At 41.2% G+C, this 21,063-nt stretch overlaps 3 protein-coding genes across 3 annotated transcripts; 1 reads left to right on the top strand and 2 right to left on the bottom strand.

The window, feature by feature from the left end:
- Positions 1-1,594: 1,594 nt before the first annotated feature.
- Positions 1,595-3,333, bottom strand: LOC115673445 (protein SCARECROW-like). Its single transcript, XM_030595616.2, has one exon. It carries the CDS (start codon positions 3,234-3,236, stop codon positions 1,755-1,757), a length of 1,482 nt encoding a protein of 493 aa, XP_030451476.2. The 5' UTR covers positions 3,237-3,333; the 3' UTR covers positions 1,595-1,754.
- Positions 3,334-7,251: 3,918 nt separating this feature from the next.
- Positions 7,252-13,537, top strand: LOC115673516 (protein CHROMATIN REMODELING 8). Its single transcript, XM_030595711.2, has 7 exons — positions 7,252-7,433; positions 7,894-8,454; positions 8,575-8,977; positions 9,639-10,509; positions 10,753-11,362; positions 11,911-12,381; positions 12,630-13,537. Exons 1-7 carry the CDS (start codon positions 7,338-7,340, stop codon positions 13,296-13,298), a joined length of 3,681 nt encoding a protein of 1,226 aa, XP_030451571.2. The 5' UTR covers positions 7,252-7,337; the 3' UTR covers positions 13,299-13,537.
- A 1,738-nt stretch (positions 13,538-15,275) lies between these two features.
- Positions 15,276-20,880, bottom strand: LOC115673511 (uncharacterized protein At1g03900). The gene is made up of 3 exons (XM_030595705.2): positions 20,183-20,880; positions 18,064-18,348; positions 15,276-15,563 (listed from the first exon to the last, which is right to left on the bottom strand). Exons 1-3 carry the CDS (start codon positions 20,687-20,689, stop codon positions 15,492-15,494), a joined length of 864 nt encoding a protein of 287 aa, XP_030451565.1. The 5' UTR covers positions 20,690-20,880; the 3' UTR covers positions 15,276-15,491.
- Positions 20,881-21,063: the final 183 nt, after the last annotated feature.

Below are 21,063 nucleotides of genomic sequence, written 5' to 3'. Positions count from 1 at the left end.
TTTTTATTGCCCTTCTTTTTTGTTAACGATGATATTCGAGGGTATAAATTAACAAGCGAAAAATCGGAGAGAATCGCGACCTTGTTTTTTTTGCATATTTTGCATACGATGGTCTTCCTCGAAAGTACTCAATCATCGGATTAGTCACGTTTCGCGATACGCATTAGTTAGCGCTAAATAATAACTATTATTACATAATTTCAATCTTATGCCGGAATGCCTAGGCCATATTTTAAGATAAGGTCATATTATTACAAGTTCCGTGCTCCTTTTCTGATTAGGGTTTTCTTCATCAAATTCACAAAGAGGAATCGAAACGATTAGCACCTGAGGGTATATTCTCAAACCAGAAGATGACATGACAAAAGAAGAATATGCAGACAGCTCAAAAGGGGTTGCCGACGGAGGAGCAGCCACGTGGCGGACGGGTGTGCTCCCTCCCGTGGAGCCAACCGTGTTTAAGTTGGCTTGGCGTTGTCTAGGGATTGTTGCTCCTCGAGCGTGAGCAATGCGTCCTTTCGTTTGGAGTTATGTCGGATTTCGACTTAGCCAGATATGAGTCAATTCCAGCATGCGATATGATTATTTTAAGCGCCCGACGGCCTCCATTGATTAGCTAGCAGAGCAGCAAGAACACTTTTGAGGAGAGAGATCAAGCAGAGGAAAATCAGTAAGTGATGGGTATAAAGGGAAAGAAAAATGAAATTGGTGGGATCTAGTCACATTGGAAGAGAAATGTCCAAGATACTAAAAAAAAAGGACGGACCGATGTATAAAATTAAGATTTTTGTGAGGGTCAGTGACAATATAAAGAATGATTTACATATCTATCATTGGATGATTGATACATGGAAGAACCCAATTACGAAACCAACTCATTGTACACATGTTGCTCGTCCAGTGATATATGTGTACTTTTTTTTTTTACATTGATAATAGTCCTAATAATGATTAAGATAGTTATACATTTGAGATGCTTTTAACACCCTTTTGTCATTTATGGCATTAGGAAGTGTAATTTGGTTATGATATCATACCGAGAATGATCAACCCAAAATTGTCCAAGAAAACTACATTCATGCAACATTCTTGTAAATCTTGAGCGTAAGGATGCTATATATATAAATATATATATATATATATATATATTAAAACCAATACTTATTAAAGAATTTATTCGCCAAGAGAGAGTGAGGAGGAAAATCAATTTTATGGTGCATTTTTTTGTATATTATGGTGCATTTATCTGGCGGAAAATTAATAATCTGACAAATATGTATTTTTAAAAATATGATAGTTCTATTGATTCCAAAAATGAACTAATGACAAATTTTTTCATCGTAGCATAGACTGTTGTTGATAAGGAAAACATTTTCAATTAATTTTCCGTAAAATAAACATACTCTTAATTTACTCTGGAATTTTGTTCACGTAACAGGGATTAATTATATCTCTCGGAGAACATATGTACTTATATCTCTTGAACGTTAAGGCACAAGAAATCTTAATCATTCACATAGGTAATACTGTAATTAGGGGCGGGGGGGATTATCATTTGTTCCCTACCTATTAGTCTAAACCAACCTTTCAAACTCTCAAAACTCCAACGCAATTAATAAGCACTCGAAATGCCAACACACCCATCAGAGGGAAGAGAGATCACAACTAATCAGAACACTTCCTAATTAAATAAGCTTGAGATCGAGTATGTATCACGATGATCAAGAGTTAAAACTTTCAACCTAATGCTCCATCTATCTATGATGATGAGCAATTGAAGTCCAAGCAGAGGCAGTGTACAAGCTTGTGTCCTTCCAACCAAGCCTAAGTGTTCCATCGCCTTGCACAAGGCTATACCCCTGAGTAGGAGGGAACATGTTCAGTATCAGCTGCGCTTGAGCCATCGAGTTGGCGCTCATGGGGATTTGCATGAAGCTCCCACTTCTTCCCTGCAATTCGCTCCTCCAGCTCCTGAACTTGTCCTCCCCGCTCCGCCCGGGCCCGCCGATCGCCAGTATGTTGTTGATCTCCCGGTGCATGAGCCCGTCCTCGACCCGGTGCCGGCTAGGGTCATCGCACGGCAGGCATGCGCCGAGGGAGTCGAAGAGGGTTGAGTAGTAGTGGAGCGACCCGACGAAGCGGTCCAGGAACGACCCCCCGTGCGAGACATCCTGCTCCACCAGCGTGATCACGCGCGGGGCCATCTCCTCAAGCAGCCTCATCATCTTCCAGTCGGGCCCTGTCGCGTCATAGAGGGAATGCTGGAGCCAGTGCACAGCAAGGGTCTCGCCCCGCCGGAGTTGCACTAAGTATGGGAGGTCGGCGATCTCCCCGAACTTCCCTGTGACTGGGTGGAACTCAAAGGACATCCCGAGCCGCTTGGCGAAGTTCGAGAGCTGCCTTCCCGTCTCAACAAGGAGCTCCATTGAAGCGCCCATCCCAGTCATCCGCACGTGTGGTGGCCCCTCGATGCGCGTGGCCAGGATGTGGAAGAGGGCCGGCCACTGCAGGCCTTGCATTATGTCGAGGTCGATAATGTGGACTCGATCGCAGCGGTGGAAGGCTTCGAGGATGGCCTGGTTGGAGGTGAAATGCGCGAACTTGACAAAGGGCGAGACGTTGTTGAAGACCTGGAACGCGGAGTGGACGCTCTTGTAGTCAACTAGGGGCGAGCAAATGCCGAGCCACGCGTTGATGACCCGGCTGGACATCGCCTTGGCGAAGTAGGCGACGATCCTCTCGGCACACGAGGGGCCGTACGGCGAGGCCATTTGGGTCAGCTCAAGCAACATTCTATGTGCCTCACCCAAGTTGTCCACAGAAATAGCCACAGCACACTCAAGGAGGAGCGTTAGTAGGCCAAGGCCATTGCTATCACTAGGGCCTACTTCGTTGCCCCAATGAATCGAGTTGCCATTGCTCTCAAGGTGCTGATGGATAACATTCGACCTTAGAGCCTTGCTCGACCTCAAGTCGCCGAGGATCGATGGGATGCAATCCTCCGACGCCATCTCCGAGTTGGCGTGGAAGCCCCTGTCAGCACCCGTGCCGGGCGTCTCGGGCAAGTCGTCAATGAGCTGCTTGGTGACCTGTTCCACCCACTCGGAGAGCTCATTCTGCTCCGAGCCTGCGCAGCGGGCCGAAGCCAGGTTAGAGAACCCACTAGAGTCCCACAATTCATGGGGTGGCGTCATGTCAAGAGCCCTATTCACCACTTCAAATCCTCCTTGCAGCATCAATACTGGAATTGGACTGCCAGAAGCAAAAGCAAACCAGCAAACCAGCAAACTAGCTATAACTTAGAGAGTGGGAGAGGGGAGAGGGCTTGTTGAGAGGAGCTACCCACCCTTTAAATAAAAAGGTGAAGTAGGCATGGGATGACCAGAAGGAATGACCAAAGAAATGGTCATTGATGTAACAAGTTGAATTCATTCGACTTGTTTTAGTTCCCCAAGCACGGCCGGCATAGCCAGACACATAGATAAGGGTGAATCGCTAAGTTCCAAACCCTACCAAGTCAGACTGGTAGTGATGTTCTCATTATTATTTAATATGAACTTTTCTTTTTCCTTCCTTTGAGTAGGGGGCAAGATCTCTTGACATGGGTTAGACATTTTTTTTAATTAAGTTAAATTGCTTTTGACAATGAATATGTGGAATTAGCAAGATGTGGAAAGAGCAACTACCCCACCATGATAATTCATTAAATTAATTAGTATTAAAAACATAGTATATGGGGAAATTAAGTAGCTCCAACGGGTGAGGCATTTCATGCGCGTAAAGAAAGTTCGCTGTTTCTTTGACAAGGATGGGTATCATATCTTATAAATAAGTTAATAACATTTATGCCTGTAGTTTTTTTATTTTATTTTGAGTTTAGAATTATGACATTCTTTTTTATCTCGCCCTCTTGACTTTAAAGTTCTACATCTGCCGCCATAACGATGCTCGTCATGTTTGATATCGGAAAAATTACAAAAAAATCATAAATCTATTGTAATTGTTAATTTAATCATAAATTTTTTTTTAGCCAATTGAGTTTGAAACCTTTTGTATTTGTGCTAATTCAGTCAATTCGGCCAGTTTTGATCGAAAATTGCTAATATTGACACCCGTCGTCCTAAGTGGTGCTAAAGTTGACATTTTAAAGTAATATTTCAATAACTTTTTGAACTTTTTATATATTTATTCTTTTCTTTTCTTTTCTTTTCTTCGGCAAGGTCACTCCTCGCTCGTCGATGGTGAGATTGAGCCTCACCGAGCCTCGCGTCTGGCCGATCGCTGAGGTTCGACAACCGGCTAGAGGAAGAAGGGAAGAAAGAGAAAGAAAGAGAAAGAAAAGAAAAAAAGGAAAAAGAAATTTTTTTTGAAAATTTATTAAAATATTATTTAAAAATGTCCATGTCAGTGTCGGCCGTACCACGTAGGACAGCTGACGTCCACGTTAGCGATTTCCAGTCAAAATTAGCCGGATGGACTGAATTGCACAAGTACAAAATGTTTAGAACTCAATTAGCCAAAAAAAAAAATTTAGGACTGAATTAACATAATTGCAATGGGTTTATAACTTTTTTTGGTAATTCTCCCTTGGATACCTATCAACGAAATCAATTCCATAGCACATACCGTGCGTGCACACAGCTCGAGAACCGGGGGTGACCCATTCAAATCTCACTAATTACGTGTAAACTATTCTACGTCAGAGCTACCTGCACAGGCCAAAGACCCGCGCTTAACTAAGGCAAGGGGCTCGCAGGTCGTCCTATCGGCCTCGGAATGACCAGCCCGTGTCCCTGAATTATGAAAAGATATTGTGATTATACTATGCTAAGTCACCAAATGGATCCAAAGTAGATAGACCTACACTAGACGGAACTCCACGTTATTAATTGAACTTTATTTCATTTTCAACGAACTTTATGTTACACACGTAAGGAGTCACGAATAGGACGGGCCATGTATCGAGTTCCCTCTAACTTCGTCATGATCAGCGGAAGATCTCTCCGGCTAGATTGATTATTTTTGGCTGTGTCCTAGGAAGGTTTGCTCGAATCGACGTGTTATAATATCATGTGTCTTGAGATAGAGCTACAAACAATCTATAAGCCAAAACGACACTTTAAATAAAATGAATTGCTCGTGGCATCTCGTTCTCATTCGTTCAGTCAAGAGAGAGATTCAACCGCGACGTTTATCTTTTTAGAATACACGATGAACTAAATAAGTACATGTTTTGTATAGGAAGAAACTCAACTTTTGATCCATATCTCTTCAATAATTTTTTCTGGCCAAGCCCTTGTACTTTCGATTTTTCTAATCGAGTCCTTCTATTCACATGAAATGTTTAATCGAGTCCATCCCGTAGAAAATTGGGCTAAATCCGGCTAAGTAGCTGTTAGAGGATGTCGGTGTCCGGGCGTGGATTAAATATTTGCTTACATCGACACCTAATGTGGATGTTGAATAATTAGAAGAATAAAAGGGCGAGTTAAGTAAAATTAATCTATTCGCTAACCATGCCTCACGATGAATGTCCACATAGGCAATATATCGAATCCCTATTACGCTTCAGCTTCTTCTGATAGTCATGTGAATTGGATATGGCCGGATTTCGTGGTGCATGGATTTGATTAGACAATTTGCAAGTCGAAGGATTTGATTGAAGAAATTGAAAGTGCAGGATTAGTAATAAAAGTACGGCAATCATAATATTTTCTTCTATGGTTGGGAATTTAATTCGATTTTCTTTTTTATTGGTGAAGTTGGTTGGAGTTGTCGAGTACTCAAGAACTCCAATTCTACATTAATTTTAGATATCTAGTCAATATTCAAAAGGCAATTCTCACTCTTTTCTTGGTCTTGTGAATTTCAAAAGCAAAATTCAATACTTTTAAACCTTGAAGTTCCTCGTTAAAATTTCAATTCCCCAACCACGATCCATTCACTTGACAAAAGAGATCATAATTCGGTACGCTGCATATGAAGATGTGATTAGTGCAATTCTACGAACAATAAATATTCAATATTCACTTGCTTGGGGTTATGATATTTGTTTCCTAATTTATAGCGCTCCCGATCAGTGGATATAAACAATGTAAATCCATTCATTAATCTCATAGATATCACCAACAAAATTTATGGAGATATATATGCAAGACCGACCCTTTTACATTTTTTTTGCCCCCGCACATTTTGTTCAAGATTTTTTTTATCATAACTTTTTTTTTATCCAAGTCAACCTACGTAAATTAATAAAAAATGAGTGCACTCGAAACCCTAAGACTTGTCACGAAAATGTAAATGAGCTATAAAACTTATAAAAAAAAAGTAATCAAATCCTAAAACTTATTAAATTGGTACAATTGACTTCGTTTGTTAACTCTGTTCAATTAGACTAATGAGAAATATTGACGTGATTTTTTCAAATATTTTTTTCTCTCCCGCGTTACATGACCTTACTAAAATTTCAAATATAAGGTAATGTCACGAAGAAACAATCGAGCGAGGAAACTAATGAGGATGGTTGTCATCGATTAATCTGTATACCAAAATCCTCAATTCGCATTGGGAGACTAATTTGCGTATCCTAACCTAGAAAACCAAATTACCCTTCCAATAATAATCACAAACAAGAAACTTTAATTACCACTACTAACTCCAGCCCTATTCTCGAATCTGATCCCGTTGTCGCCGGCACTTCTCTAAGGTCGGCCAGCGGGGGCTGGTCCATTTGCGACTGCGGTTGTGAAACTGAGACAGTGGATGATCTTAATCGTGAGTCGATGCCAGAAGATAAATGGTGTTGATATAGCGCCCACGCGACTTTAATAAAATAAAAACGAGTTGTTTTAACTGGAAAACCATCTGAAAAAACATCGACAGAGAGTAAATAAGTACAAATTTAGAGTTTTTTTACATTATAATAAAAAATTTAGGGTAAATTGATCACGGTGCGTATAATTTGAGATTTTTTATGGCATTTTCCCATTATTGTATACAAAAGTTTGTGCATTTGTGTTAAACTTTTTGAAAAGCTGAAAAATTATTTCTGCGGTCTTACCAAATTTAGGAAATTTATATACCAAAATCTCTGTACATGAAAGTTTCTTGTGGGTTTGTAATAAGATTAATTGAATTTGCGGACAAAGCAAGATTAAGTCAAAGTAAACAGAATTATAGAAACTCAAAACAGGAAAGAAAGGGCGAAATAAAAGGGCGTCAAATGGGATGGGAGCGCGCGTAGAATCTTGAGCCCCAAGTTCCTCCTCCTCCTCCTCCTCCTCCTGCTTTAGGGTTCTCCTCGTTTCGAATTGATCAATCGACGCGATTCTTCCGCCATGGAGGATCAGGATGGGATTCTGTTGAGCAGCCTCGGCGTCGTCTCCGCCAATCCCGATGACATCGAGCGCAACGTTCTCGCCGAGGCCTTCGAGGTACGGCTTTTGCTCCATCGATTCCGTTTGGATTTCTTTTGCGCCCGCCCTGCTGGATTGCATCGCGTGTCCATCCTCGCGACGCCGAGGAACGGTTGTTTTTTTGTTCGGTTTCCTGGTGAGGACAATCCACGGTTTGGTCGCTAGGATCTCGAGTTGCTGACTCTCTGAGCTGACTGACTGACGTTAGCCAATGCGAAAGCTCGATGCTTGTAGTGTTTACGATTAGAAATTTGGGTATGTGCTAATCGGGCCTGCTTCACTGTGTTTCGTGAATCGTGTCCCGCCTGAACATCGAGACAGCTTCTTCTCATAGCTGCTTCCTGAGAAAACGGAATGCTATCGTGGGTTTTTACGTTGCCACATCTCATGTATATAGGCAAAAACATGAATAATATAATTGGCAACGCTTTTTTTTTATTTAAATGGAAAAACATTGACACTAGCATTTAAAATGCAGGCAAAAGGCCGTGCTGGAGATGGTAAAGACAGAGGGGTCCCCGAGGGGGAAGCTCCCGAGAATTCGGATAGCATTGATCCGTCGTCCTCTGCTCAAGGGAAGCTATACAATAAGTTGAAGGCAATAGAATTTGAGATAGATGCTGTTGCGTCTACCGTCGAGCAGTCGAAGAATGTTAAGAGCTCTGACGACGGAGCTCAGGAAGGTAGTTATGGAGGAAATGATGGGGATGAAGATCCTAGAAACGTTTTTCAGGCTTCTTTTGGCGATTCATCCCTTCACCACGCCTTGGCATCTGATAGATTGAGAAGTCTCAAAGAAACTAAGGCCCAGCTTGAGAAAGAACTAGTAGAACTGGGGGAGGGAAACCCTGATAAGAGCAAAGGGGATGACAAGATCTTGAGAAATCTCGTGAAGGAAAAGCCCAGACTGAAACGAAAATCTAAAGGAGTTCAGCAACCAAGTAAAAAGCTAGAAAAGCGACAGAAAATTGTTTCTTTTCGTGATGACGATGATTTTGATGCGGTTCTGGATTCTGCATCTAATGGCTTTGTCGAAACGGTATGTTAAGACAGTCGAGTTAAATGTACTTTTTATTGGGCTTCTTTCAGTGAATTGCATGTCTTTAATATCAAGGAAATAGAAGTTTGAATGCTGATCTGAATTTAAAAAGGTAACCAGGAAAGGGATGCATTGGTGCGCAAAGGTGTTTTGACTCCATTTCATAAGCTTAAGGGCTATGAACGTGGTATTCAAAATCCAGAGACATCAAAAAGGTTCAGCCTCTCTGAACAAGAAGCAAGTGGCAATGACCTAGCTACAACCAGCATTGATAGAGCCGTTAGATCAATATCGGAAGCGGCTCAAGCTCGCCCAACCACTAAGCTGGTAGATTCACAAGCATTACCAAAGCTTGAAGGGCCCACAACGCCATTTCAAAGATTAAAAAAACCTCCAAAAGCTCTGAGTTCCCATGAAAGTGAGGTGGAAAAATCTCGAGCATCTGGGAAGAAGAAGAGGCCTCTGCCGGGCAAGAAATGGAGAAACATTGTTTCCCGTGAGGAAAAGCAGTCCACAGATGATGGTACCTCAAATGCTTTGCTAACAGTAGTGCGGCTCCTTTGCATTTTTAACGCCTTTATGGAATTGTGTCGCTCTAGGTTTAGTGTTGTTTAATTCACTGGTTATGCTGTTTTGCCAATTGATTTGTTCTAGTAACTCTGCTTGATGGAATATTATTATCATGTAGAATATTGTTCTTCAGGTGTTATTGTGTTACAATTATGAAATAGTTATTGATGCTTTTAGTGACTCTATCTGATCAAAGAGCATGCAAAAGTGATAGGCAGCAATCTGAGTGATTCTTTCGAGCAACAGTTACTCATTTCTGTCGGTAAATTGTGAAATCGATTCGTGACAGTATCAATGATCTGATGTGATCTTTGAACTTTTCAAAGTTTTTATTTTCAGTAGGACTTTAAGTTGAGGTAGTGCTCTATCTTCTCATATTTTTACCTCTGCATAATCAATGTGTGTTCTCTGCTCTGCTTACCTAATTACTCAATAATGCTCTGCATTGTCATAAACATCATATTGTTGTCCATTATTGAAGATATGGGGGTTTCTAAGAATCATGCATTTGTAATGTTGTACAATTGTAATCATTGAGAAATTAGTGAATATGACTTTTGTATATTTCTACTAAAAGGGCTTTCTGTCACTCATCAAATTTCCTGTTCTTTCAGATGACGCAAGTGATAACTTGGTAACCTCTAGTTATGAAGGTGACGTACAAGAGGAAGGTGAAGAGGTAGATAACAGTCTATCCCCTTGTGTAGTGCTAGAAGGGGGCCTGAAAATCCCAGAATCCATCTTCAACAAACTTTTTGACTATCAGAAGGTAGGAGTACAGTGGCTGTGGGAATTGCATTGCCAAAGAGCTGGTGGGATAATTGGAGATGAAATGGGTCTGGGTAAAACTATTCAGGTCTTATCTTTTCTTGGTGCACTCCATGTCAGTGACATGTATAAGCCAAGCATTGTGATCTGCCCTGTTACTCTTTTGCGACAGTGGAAAAGAGAAGCAAAGAAATGGTATCCCAAATTTCATGTGGAGATATTACATGAGTCTTCACAAGATAGTTACTCGAAGAAGTTTAAAAACTCTTATGAAAGTGATGATGAGAGTGAAGGTTCGCTTGATAGTGACTATGAGGAAACTTCGCGATCGAAGAACGCCAAAAAATGGGATCCACTGATTAAACGTGTTTTGAGATCAGAATCTGGTCTGCTCATCACTACATATGAGCAGTTGCGCTTGTTAGGGGAAAAATTACTGGACGTAGAATGGGGCTATGCAGTTCTGGATGAGGGACACCGAATTCGGAATCCTAATGCTGAGATTACCCTTGTTTGCAAACAGCTGCAAACTGTTCATCGGATAATTATGACAGGAGCACCCATTCAAAATAGGCTGACTGAGTTGTGGTCTTTGTTTGATTTTGTTTTCCCTGGGAAGCTGGGGGTATTGCCAGTTTTCGAGGCAGAATTTGCAGTCCCTATTACGGTGGGCGGTTATGCCAATGCTTCACCACTGCAAGTATCTACTGCTTACAGGTAGATATTCTAACTCCTTTTTTACGTACATTGTTGTTTTGCATGTAACATCATGGAGCTTAGTTTGTAGTTTAATGGACCTTTTACCAGTAGTCATGGAGGTCATGCCTACGTGTCTTTTAAAAGTTCATATAACTTAATACATCCAGCTAAGCTGCATTGATCAGTTTCCGATTGTGTAGCTGGAGCTTGATATACTTTGTGACCACTTGAATCTGAATGTCATACAATTTCTTTGTATAGGTGTGCAGTAGTTCTACGTGACCTAGTCATGCCTTATCTTCTTCGCCGGATGAAAGCTGATGTCAATGCACAGCTCCCAAAGAAGACAGAGCATGTCCTTTTCTGCAGCCTTACTGCAGAACAGCGATCTGTATATCGAGCTTTTCTTGCTAGCTCTGAGGTTGAGCAGATTCTTGACGGGAGTAGAAAGTCTCTTTATGGAATTGATGTAATGCGTAAGATATGCAACCACCCTGATCTGCTCGAGAGGGAACACGCACACCACAACCCTGACTATGGAAATCCTGAGAGGAGTGGGAAAATGAAGGTTGTTGCTGAAGTGCTCAAGGTCTGGAAGGAGCAGGGACATCGTGTTCTCCTTTTTTCCCAAACTCAACAGATGCTTGATATTCTTGAGACTTTCTTGGTTTCTGGTGAATATAATTACCGAAGAATGGATGGTGTCACTCCCGTTAAACAGAGAATGGCTTTGATAGATGAGTTCAACAATTCAGATGACGTGTTTATATTTATCCTAACGACAAAAGTTGGTGGTTTAGGTACAAATCTAACTGGGGCTAACAGGGTGATCATATTTGACCCCGACTGGAACCCTTCAACTGATATGCAGGTATTTCATTTAATTGTTGAAGATGATTCTCTTTGTACTGTATACTTTTTTGATGGTTTAAAACAAAAAACTTAATCCATCATATACTGACAAACGAACTTGCCTTTCCTTTTTCTTTCAAATTCACGCACCACAAAACGTAGAGCAGAGTGATATGCACAGAGTGCAATAATATAGGCAGGGTTTGGTTGAGCTTTTGAAATGTTTCATTCAGAACGTGCATGTCTTTCTCAGCTTTTCTTGCCTACTTAAAGATCTGTGCGATGCTTGATTCTTGAGCATAACTTCAAATTTGAATAAACAGTCTTGCATTTCTTATAAGTGCATATGAATTTTTATTTATTTTATTCACAGATGGAGAATTAAATTCGGTTTTTAACATTTTGAAAGTGGAAGACATCTTTGGAATATAAGGATGTTCAAATTGCTTACTCTCTTTGGTTCCCTTCTACAATGTTTGGTTTTATACGTAAAAAATTCGATTGGGTTGTTGAATTAAGCATTTGAAATTTGATCTAATACTTAATTCTTTGCTCTTCCTATGAAAGGCAAGGGAGCGTGCTTGGCGTATTGGTCAGACACGGGATGTAACGGTATATAGATTGATTACTCGAGGAACCATAGAGGAGAAAGTTTATCATCGGCAGATTTACAAACAGTTTCTCACTAACAAGATATTAAAGAATCCGCAGCAAAGAAGGATTTTCAAAGCCCGCGATATGAAAAATCTCTTCACTCTTAATGATGACGGAGAGAGTGGGGCTACTGAAACGTCAAATATCTTCAGTCAGTTGACTGAGGACGTAATTGTAGTTGCACAACAAAACACGAGGCAGGATAAGGGTAAAGTACCAATAGTTGCTGCTTCCAAGGATGGTGATTGTGCAAGCAGTCATGCGGGCAAGTCAAATACTGGATCTTCGAGAAAGAAAGGAAAGGAGAGAGTGAATGATGATAGTGGAGAAGCGGACGGAGAAGCTAATATCTTAAGGGATCTCTTAGAAGCCAATGGGATACATGTAAGTTGATTTCCCTTGATTGGTATATTTGTTTGAGTTTTTAATTGATATGTGAAAGTGTGTCAAAGGTCTGCTCTGTCCTTGAAAAATGTCTCCTGGAAATTGATATGAAGCATGTTTCTCGACAGCAGTGAGAAAAGTTTTCTTCACAATCGAATCATGTCTTTTTGGAGTACCTTGTTTAGTTAAATTTACAGTCATGTGCATGTTCTCACTTCTATTTTTAAGTTGTTCATTCATCTTTCTAGAGTGCCGTGAATCACGATATTATCATGAATGCCCATGATGAAGAGAAGATGAGACTTGAAGAGCAAGCATCCCAGATTGCACAACGAGCAGCAGAAGCGTTGCGCCAATCGCGAATGATGCGAAGTCGTGACAGTGTGTCAGTTCCAACATGGACCGGAAAATCAGGGATGGCGGGAGCACCGTCAAGTGCAAAGAAGAAATTTGGTGCTACAGTTAGTTCCAAGTTGTTGAATAATTATTCTAAAAGGTCATCAGATGAATCACCTAGTAATGGAACAAGCAATGGCATTGTGGCTGGTGTCGTAGCTGGGAAGGCATTATCTTCAGCAGAGTTGTTGGCTAAAATCCGAGGAAATCAACAGAGAGCATTATCTTCAGCAGAGCTAGGGTCTGTTTCTGGTTCTGGTGACTTGAGAAGACTGGATGTGGGGACTTCAACGTCATCACACAGCTCTTCTCATGTACAGCCAGAAATATTGATTCGTCAGATCTGTACATTTTTACAGCAGAGAGGTGGAAGCACTGACTCGGCCACCATAGTGCAGCATTTCAAGGACAGGATACCTTCCAATGACTTACCATTGTTTAAAAATCTATTGAAAGCGATAGCGACACTTGAGAAGGACCCAAATGGGTCAGTTTGGGTCCTCAAGCCAGAGTATCAATGACGGTGTCTCCCCTCCATTTTGCTTCTTGGGTTGAGTGCAAGTTTGCCTGATTTTCGTGGCTTCCCAGCTTATCGAGCTTACGTGGCCACATTGTTGGTTATAACTCTGTCTTGCCTTTTTGCTTTCTAGAATCTTGATTACAATTGCAGATTTTTGTTGTAGAGTGTACATAATTCTGGACTTCCAGGGCAGGTTGTAACTGAGGAAATTATCAATATTGATCCGACTCAGGTTCTCAAGTTGTTTATAGTGCCTGAGACTGGAAGATGGCATATTCATTGCTTCATATGTCTCGGCCAACTTTGCATTTACTGATACTAATGATGTCATTTATCTTGTGAACATCACTTCCTTTTTTCCCTTTTTATTAACAGTCACATGGGTAAATCTATAAAGCTAATGCGAGCAGTGGAAGTGCTAATTTATACTCTTATATAGCAAATGGTGCGGCACCTCTCTCTTCCTCATATAATTAGGGTTTTGCCCGAAATGCTTGGGATAACATTTTGACCCAGTTGTGATCAACTTAACCGGCGGGTTATTCAATCTGAGATTTTTATGTAAAATGTGTGGTAATGGTGCTCAAACCAGAGACCATCTCTTTATGCATCGTCCTTTTGCGGCATAAGTATGGTTTGGCTCGGATCTTTGTATTTGAACTGATGATGGCACAAGAGAATATTGTTTCCTGGTTGCCTTCTCTGCCTTAGTATGTTGGCGGGGAGTCTTATAAGAAATGAATATCTATTTGTTGGGCTATTTGGTGTTCTAGAAATAAGGCCACGTTTGGGACTGAGTAGGACTCCCATGAACAAGCAAATTGCTATGACTACATCGGTGCTTCATCAAATGGACGGAGCCGACTCGCGAAGACAAAATTTGCTTCAGCTGGCTCTTGTTTTTTGCGACGGGGCTTGGAACGAGAATAAGGAGTGGGCGGGATGTGGCGTTGCAGATTGTTCATCAGAGAATCAAGAGCTTCTTCAAATGGGGATCCAGACCTACGCCATAAGCGCTTTGAAGCGGAAATTTTGAAGATGTTTTATTCATTTTGTCTAGCTATTAGATTCGGATGGATCTCAGTTGTTGTGCATAGCGATTCTCTCCAACGATGTCTACAACCAGCCTATTTGCTGAACGCAGTTCCATTTCGTTAAACATGGCGTTCTTGGTTAGTCATTTTGATATGCTTAAAGTGGTGAAAATTTGTAGGCCTCGTAGCTGATGGTTTGGCAAAATCCGCCTCAAACCATGTAAATCTCTCTATTATGCAATTACGCCAATTCTTGATGCTTCCGCCAAAAGAAAGAAAGAAAAAATCTCCGAAACTGGCTACTTTGACAGGCCATCCATTCACCATAGATGGATAGGTGCTTGATAAGTTAACAGAGTGGCCAAATGAATTTGGTAGACTGCAGTCACCTCTCCCTTCCTGTGTAAAGAAGTTGCATTTTCCAGAGTGAATTTGAGGATTACCTTTCAATAGCTTGTTTACTGTATCTGTTATTGATGCTGACAGCAATAGCGATGTCCATCGGTGTAGAACGCATCAGCAGATTCAGTAAAATGCTCTAACTACAATGAAGCTCGCCGAAATGCATGGATCTCTACATACATTGGCAGTGGCATCACAAGTTCCCGCATCGGTCATTAAATCGGTCTGCACTGGATAATTCTCCTACTGTACTTACTGCAAACACAAAAGCCGGGGTTCTCTTTTTCCTATGGCTTTGACAACGAAATAAAGTCGTAACAATGACATGCTATAGGTTTGAGCTCCAAAAGAAGAGATTAGTCACTTGTAAATTAATCCCTGCATTCAACATTTAGTCTCTAAATCTCGATAATGCAGAAACAGCATTCCTTTTTAACTAATTGCAATACCAAGTGAATTATCGAGCGAAACCCACTTGAAATCAAGAGCATTCCACGTAAAACCACATATATACACAGAAACATCAACACAACTACAAAATCCAACTCAAAACAGGTAATTCAAACTTTCATATCATGTGAAAAGTCAAAGGTGTAAAATCAAGTATATGGGTCGGACAAACATATGATAATATCGAGCTGTCATTATTTCTCAAGAATTTAACACTTGCCTCAAAAATCACTTTTAATTAGTCTCTCGTGACCTCTTTTTTTCCAGTACAACAATCAATATATAAATCATATCCCTCACTCCAAGCATCAGAACGCTGCCCATCCTGATGCTGTAGCAGTCTTGGTCGAACCTGAACTGGCCGTGGAAGGGAGGTTTCTCTGCAAATTACCAGATGTATATGTCATACAATTCACAAACAGTTTGTTCTTCAACCATAATGCTTACACCACTTGATACACAGATCTTCTACAAATTATCAAAATAAAGTTTGCACATATGTGCTAACACCAGAAACAGACTTCAGCACTATCAACACCAAGAGAGAATAAGTTGCTACAATTTCAGTATAGCTTTTAGAACAAATACTCGATTTCTATCCACAAATCAGAATCAACTTTTCTAGCGCTACAAGAAAATAATGACCACTCAGGGGTTATCGTTACATAACTTATACAAAAACAATCTTTACATAGGAAATGAGGGGCTCCTGCCTGATTGCAAACATGAATTATGAGGACAAACTTCCCCACAAGGAGGCAGTGGCAGAATGCAACTGGGTGAAGCTTGAGAAACATAGTGCATTATCACCAATGGTGATACACACATTCACAACCTAAAGAGTGATATCCGTAAAAGTAGAGAAAATTACTCCATAAAATTAGTAAACAAAGAAGAACTAAGTACTTTGAGTGCACGAACTGTGAAATCAATGTCAGCTGAAAAGACATCAAATTGAGGTGTAAAAATCATCTATCGGAGTAGTTTTACATGAATAGCAATTGGCTGCAAGGGATAAAATCTTGGTCACAGGTCAGATAAAGGTTGATGATACAGTCGTCACTGAAGTGGGGTGCCGCAATGGGTCGCAAGCGTCGCAGATATAAATTTCTAAAGAAAAAAAAAAAAGAAACTAAACTATTGTGTGAAAGAGAGTATAGTTTGTTTTAACTAATTTCTTGCATAATTAATCGTTAGAATTCAAATTACTTGGTCTTCGTCAATAAATATGTGAATGGTAATGTCTTCTTAAATCCTACGAAAATCAATAAATCAATCATCTTTATTATGTGAAGTACTTTCTCTCACAACAAAATACTTAATATGCCAAACTATTTTTTACTTTCACTTTAGTTAATCGCAGTGTACAACGTACTCTCTCTTTGATTGTCATGTAATGACTGGTAAGTGTAAATATATCCAACGCCCAAGCAGAAGTGATGATCCTATTTCTTTTCCGCAATTTACTTAAGAAGTGAAGAATGTGACAATTACAGCCATCCTTTCCTATAACCTAGCCTGAAAATCTGATGTCCTCAGCTTCTGCATCCTCTCCCTTCATTTCAAAAGGTCTGGGCATCTCCATCTTTAAAGGCAATGCCTATTTGCAACACAATCACTGAGGAAGTTCATAAATGACTATCAAGTATCAACTTGCCTAATCTACACCTTCCTCTCATGCGTAAAACCAGATTTACCCAGCCCAATACTCAGATTTTCTTGCTTCACATCACACTGTCTTTAGCATTCAGTAACAGGTGAAGATGCCCGCAAAACTGCTACAGAAGCCATAGCTGCTGTAATGTGATGTTGTACAGCCGTTACAGAGAGAATTTTAACAGCACCAAAAACAGACGTCTGCAATGGTGGCTGCCGGGAAGGTCAGTCATCAGCTAGCACATTGCTTGTTGAGGCAGCGCAATTTAATTAGGCAAGAAATTCCTCCCACCAGCAAACAATCCTAACCAGGGACTAGAAAATACAATCATATACATTTATGAGACACCTATTTTGAATTAATGCAGGATATTAATGGAGACATTCCAGCAGGTGAGGTTGAACCCCATGTTTAGAGAAGCTAACTACTGTGCATATGCACTTGCTGGGTCAGGGAAGGAATTTGAGACAGATTAGGTTGTTTTTATGATATCCTGACTGGCCTTTTGAACTTGTTGGCCAAGGATAATGTAAATAATGCTACTATTTCTGCTAATACGAGCACTTTAGACTCAAATTTTGAGAGAGGTATGCCTCCCTTCTTGGTTGTGTAATATGTTAGCATCTTCATGAAGTTCTGGTTTTAACCCCCCCCCCCCCACCCCCCCTCCCAAAAAAAAAAAAAAACACATTGTGAGATAGCTGATCAAAAACAACTCTGCAATGGAAAGACCTCCCTGGGTTTGTGCCAGGGATAGGGAATCACACTGATTAGACAAAAAAATGGTCGTGTTTACATTTTCTAGAAGAAATGAATCAAAGTAGAACAATTCATGATACAAAGCTGAAGAACCAGAAAATTTGAAAAATTTACTAGGGGGGGAAAAGCCAAAGCTTCTTTCTTCTACAAGCTAGCTCGATAACGCAGATGTTTCTTTGGAAAAAGGAAAAGGTCAAAAAGTGCTCCATGACTTTCATGCCAAAACAAAAGCAACTTATGTGACAATATTTAAGATGACTTCAAGTGACTTTTATATTTTGATGTATTCTTTTTTGTGATCCGAAATGTTAAATTTTAAAAGGAAAAAAAGAATCAAATCTCAACCACCAAAAACAAAAGTTCAACCAAAAAACTGTAGCAAAGCCATTCCATACACACCCTAAATTAGCAAGTCAACAAAATGGCCGAGGCAGAATGACAAAGGATCAAGTCTGTGTTCATACCTCTAGTTGAGACAGATCTGACAAAGCATCAGTGCCTCGTCTAGTATTTTCCTTGGTCTTGCTGCTGAGACCATGAGATGCAGAGGTTATCCTGGCAGCAGCAGGATCATTTGGAGGGGGAGGGAGAGGAGACCGGACTTTTCCGGCTCCGCTGGGTGGTGGGGCAAGGCCTAGAGCTTTTGGTTTTCCACTCCCCGAAGGCCCTCCTGACAGTCCAGCAGCTGAAAGCATACCGGTCCCACCAGAAGACTTGTGCTTCACATTTATCCGAATAGTTTCACCTTCCTAACATCCAATAAATTTGTAGTCAGTTCTGTCAGCATCAATTTGTAGCAACTTGAATAAATACTGCAGGTTAGCAATACTTATTAAAATTAACACCATAGCACGAGAAATCCACCACATCCTAAGTGAATGTCAAACTTGCCAAATGATGTAAAACTAATATCTTCTTCTATCTACTGAGAATTTAGAAGACATACACGCATTAAGCAAGACATTAGAAGTACCAACATGTCGGCTATAAAGAATCATATCACTCGAAACTTCTTTCAGCTGAGTACAGCTCAATAGATCTAGAAAGCCAAAGTGATGATATGATGCCCATTTATTTTAAAATTTTGATTTCACCTTAACATGAAACCTTTCTCATTGAGGTTTGCAATGTAGAAAATTCTAATGATTCAGAAAGTTTGTAAAAAAACTATCCTCAATGAATGAAAATGAAAAAGTAAAATCTTCTCTTTCCATAGATAGTCGACAACCAGCACTTTCGTTTGAATAATATCCATGGAATCAAAAACAATCAAACATATTCTTCATTCCTTCTTTAACCATCTTTCCCCCACTTCAGTCTCTTCATTTCTCCTCTTTTGGAGCTAACTATATGTGTGACATCTCAAGTTCCATGACAGATAGGAGAGGCCATATTGAGTGATTTATAAGTCAACTCCCACCCCCAAATGGTCTTTAACTTGTATGGCTACTTAGAGTACTCCCTTTTGGGAGCTTGGCCTGCGTGTGCCGGGCTAGGTCGTTACAGATGGTATCAAAGTAGGACAACCTCCAACTGATGTGTGATTTGTGGAAGGACTAGGCTAGTACCTGATTTGATGAGAGTAGGGGGTGACCGCCGAGGCAAGAAAGCTCGGACAAGGTTCAGCTCCTGGCGTGCTTCTAGGATGCCGAAGGGGACAGGATTATAGTGGACTACACATCAAATACGGAAAGTATCGCTGGACGATACGGGCCAACGCATATGAGGATGTCTGTTCTTTGAGTGAGGAATTTTGTGACATCTTAAGTCACGCATCAGTCGAGAGAAACCTTGTTGAGTGATTCATAAGTCAACATCTAATTTGGTCAACATAAAGGGGGCATGTTCAACGGGACCCTCAAAAGGAGTACTCTTAGTAACCATACAAGGTGGTGGTGCCCTTTGTGAATCGATATCACAAATTTTTCTACGTTACCATTTCATGAAAGAGAGGATTTTTAAGCTACATATTGGAGCACGGCTACGTCTGCTCTCCCTTATGGACCATACAACATGTCTATCTGTTTATACATTCTACATATGCTTAGCTGCAAGTCTGATAAACTGAGACATACTTGAAGCTTTGATTGGAAAGAAACCGCAGTTAAAGGAATCTGCAAGCCCTGGTGGACCATCTATCCTGATCTTTATCCAGAATATCAACCTTCAATAAGTATTTACTCATACTTCAAACAAGGTTGCTTGTTAGTTGATCAGAACATATGTTATGTTGTGTCCCCTAACAAACACCCAAAAGTGGGTGATCAAGCAGTAAGCTACTTGGTTCCCCGAAGAGACCAACAAAGAAGCACTCACACCTTAAGCGAAGGATTAGCACACAAAATCTTGATATTATGGCCATTGCCGACTGAAACAAAATACTAACTTTATCAGCTTATCCTCGTGATTAGATCCACAAGTACAAAATCCTGATTAGATCAAAGGTAAAGATCCCATCTTACCAGATCCAGAAACACAAAAACTCAAACGCTAAGCCTAGAATACACGGATTCGAGCACAGTTCAACGATTCACATATGCTAAAGCTAACGAAAACAAAAGCGGAAAGCCGTCCTCAATTTACCTTCAACCGGTGATTAACAGCAGGGTGAATGTCGATGTGCCCATCGCCATCACCCGCCCCCTCGCTGGAACCCTCCTCCTTGTCGCTCTCCCGCCGCTTCACGTACTTATCATGATCGGACAAGGCGACGTTGAAATCGAAGGCCTCGTTCCGCTCGGCGAACCCCAGCCCGATGAAGGCGTGCTTCCCCCGGCCGTCCTCGATCCGGAGCACGAAGTAGCGGGAGGAGTCGAGGACGGTCTCGACGGCGCTCTCCCGCTGGCCCGGGAGGACGAAGCAGGCGGCGAAGAGCTCGCCGGAGCCCGGATCCTCGAGACGGATCTCGCAGCGGTCCTTGCAGGAGACGACGCGGAGGCGGCCGGACCAGATCTTGTCGGACTGGAGCCACTCGCCGCACTTGTAGCCGCCGGAGGTGGGGCGCGGCGGGATCTTGTAGACGGCGACTTCCCGGACGACGAGGAGGGTGTGCTCGAGGGCCTCCTCGTCGTCTTCGACCTCGAACGACATTGCGACGAGGGGCGGCGCTCTCTCGTTCGGCGATCGGTCCGGAGTTACGACGGTGGAGTTTTCGAGGGAAGACGAAGACGGGCTCAAAAGCTTTGAAGGCTTCGGAGCTTTGGAGGAGTGATCTCGAGTTCAATTTGAAAGGTCAACTAAAAATTGAGAGAGAGAGAGAGACAGAGAGAGAGACAATATGCCCCGTCCCCATTGTCGTCCTGCAACGTTACCTTCCCATCTGTGGATTTTGCCAGAAAGGCGTTTGCCAAATTGCCATGTATGTATGCATGCGTAAAACCCAAACCAAGGTGAAATATGTAATTTCGAATGGAGGGTTATCTTATTATGCTTAGTTGATATAAAATTTCTGGTGAGATTTATGA

This window comes from Syzygium oleosum, unplaced genomic scaffold (assembly GCF_021117445.2).
Source record: "Syzygium oleosum isolate NSW1041296 unplaced genomic scaffold, Sole_v2.1 Sole_v2.09, whole genome shotgun sequence".
Taxonomy (NCBI): domain Eukaryota; kingdom Viridiplantae; phylum Streptophyta; class Magnoliopsida; order Myrtales; family Myrtaceae; genus Syzygium; species Syzygium oleosum.
Note: the sequence above shows the minus strand (reverse complement) of the source record. Positions and strands in the feature narration are given on the sequence as shown.

Bases quoted from the DNA above. Each gene is read 5' to 3' on its own strand.
- LOC115673445 (XM_030595616.2), bottom strand. From the start codon at position 3,236: ATGCTGCAAGGAGGATTTGAAGTGGTGAATAGGGCTCTTGACATGACG.
- LOC115673516 (XM_030595711.2), top strand. From the start codon at position 7,338: ATGGAGGATCAGGATGGGATTCTGTTGAGCAGCCTCGGCGTCGTCTCC. The intron at 10,510-10,752 runs GTAGATATTCTA...TTCTTTGTATAG, and splicing joins CAAGTATCTACTGCTTACAG to GTGTGCAGTAGTTCTACGTG. The intron at 11,363-11,910 runs GTATTTCATTTA...TTCCTATGAAAG, and splicing joins ACCCTTCAACTGATATGCAG to GCAAGGGAGCGTGCTTGGCG.
- LOC115673511 (XM_030595705.2), bottom strand. From the start codon at position 20,689: ATGTCGTTCGAGGTCGAAGACGACGAGGAGGCCCTCGAGCACACCCTC. The intron at 18,349-20,182 runs GTAAATTGAGGA...ATTGGATGTTAG, and splicing joins CTGTTAATCACCGGTTGAAG to GAAGGTGAAACTATTCGGAT. The intron at 15,564-18,063 runs GTATGAACACAG...GGTAATTTGCAG, and splicing joins CAGATCTGTCTCAACTAGAG to AGAAACCTCCCTTCCACGGC.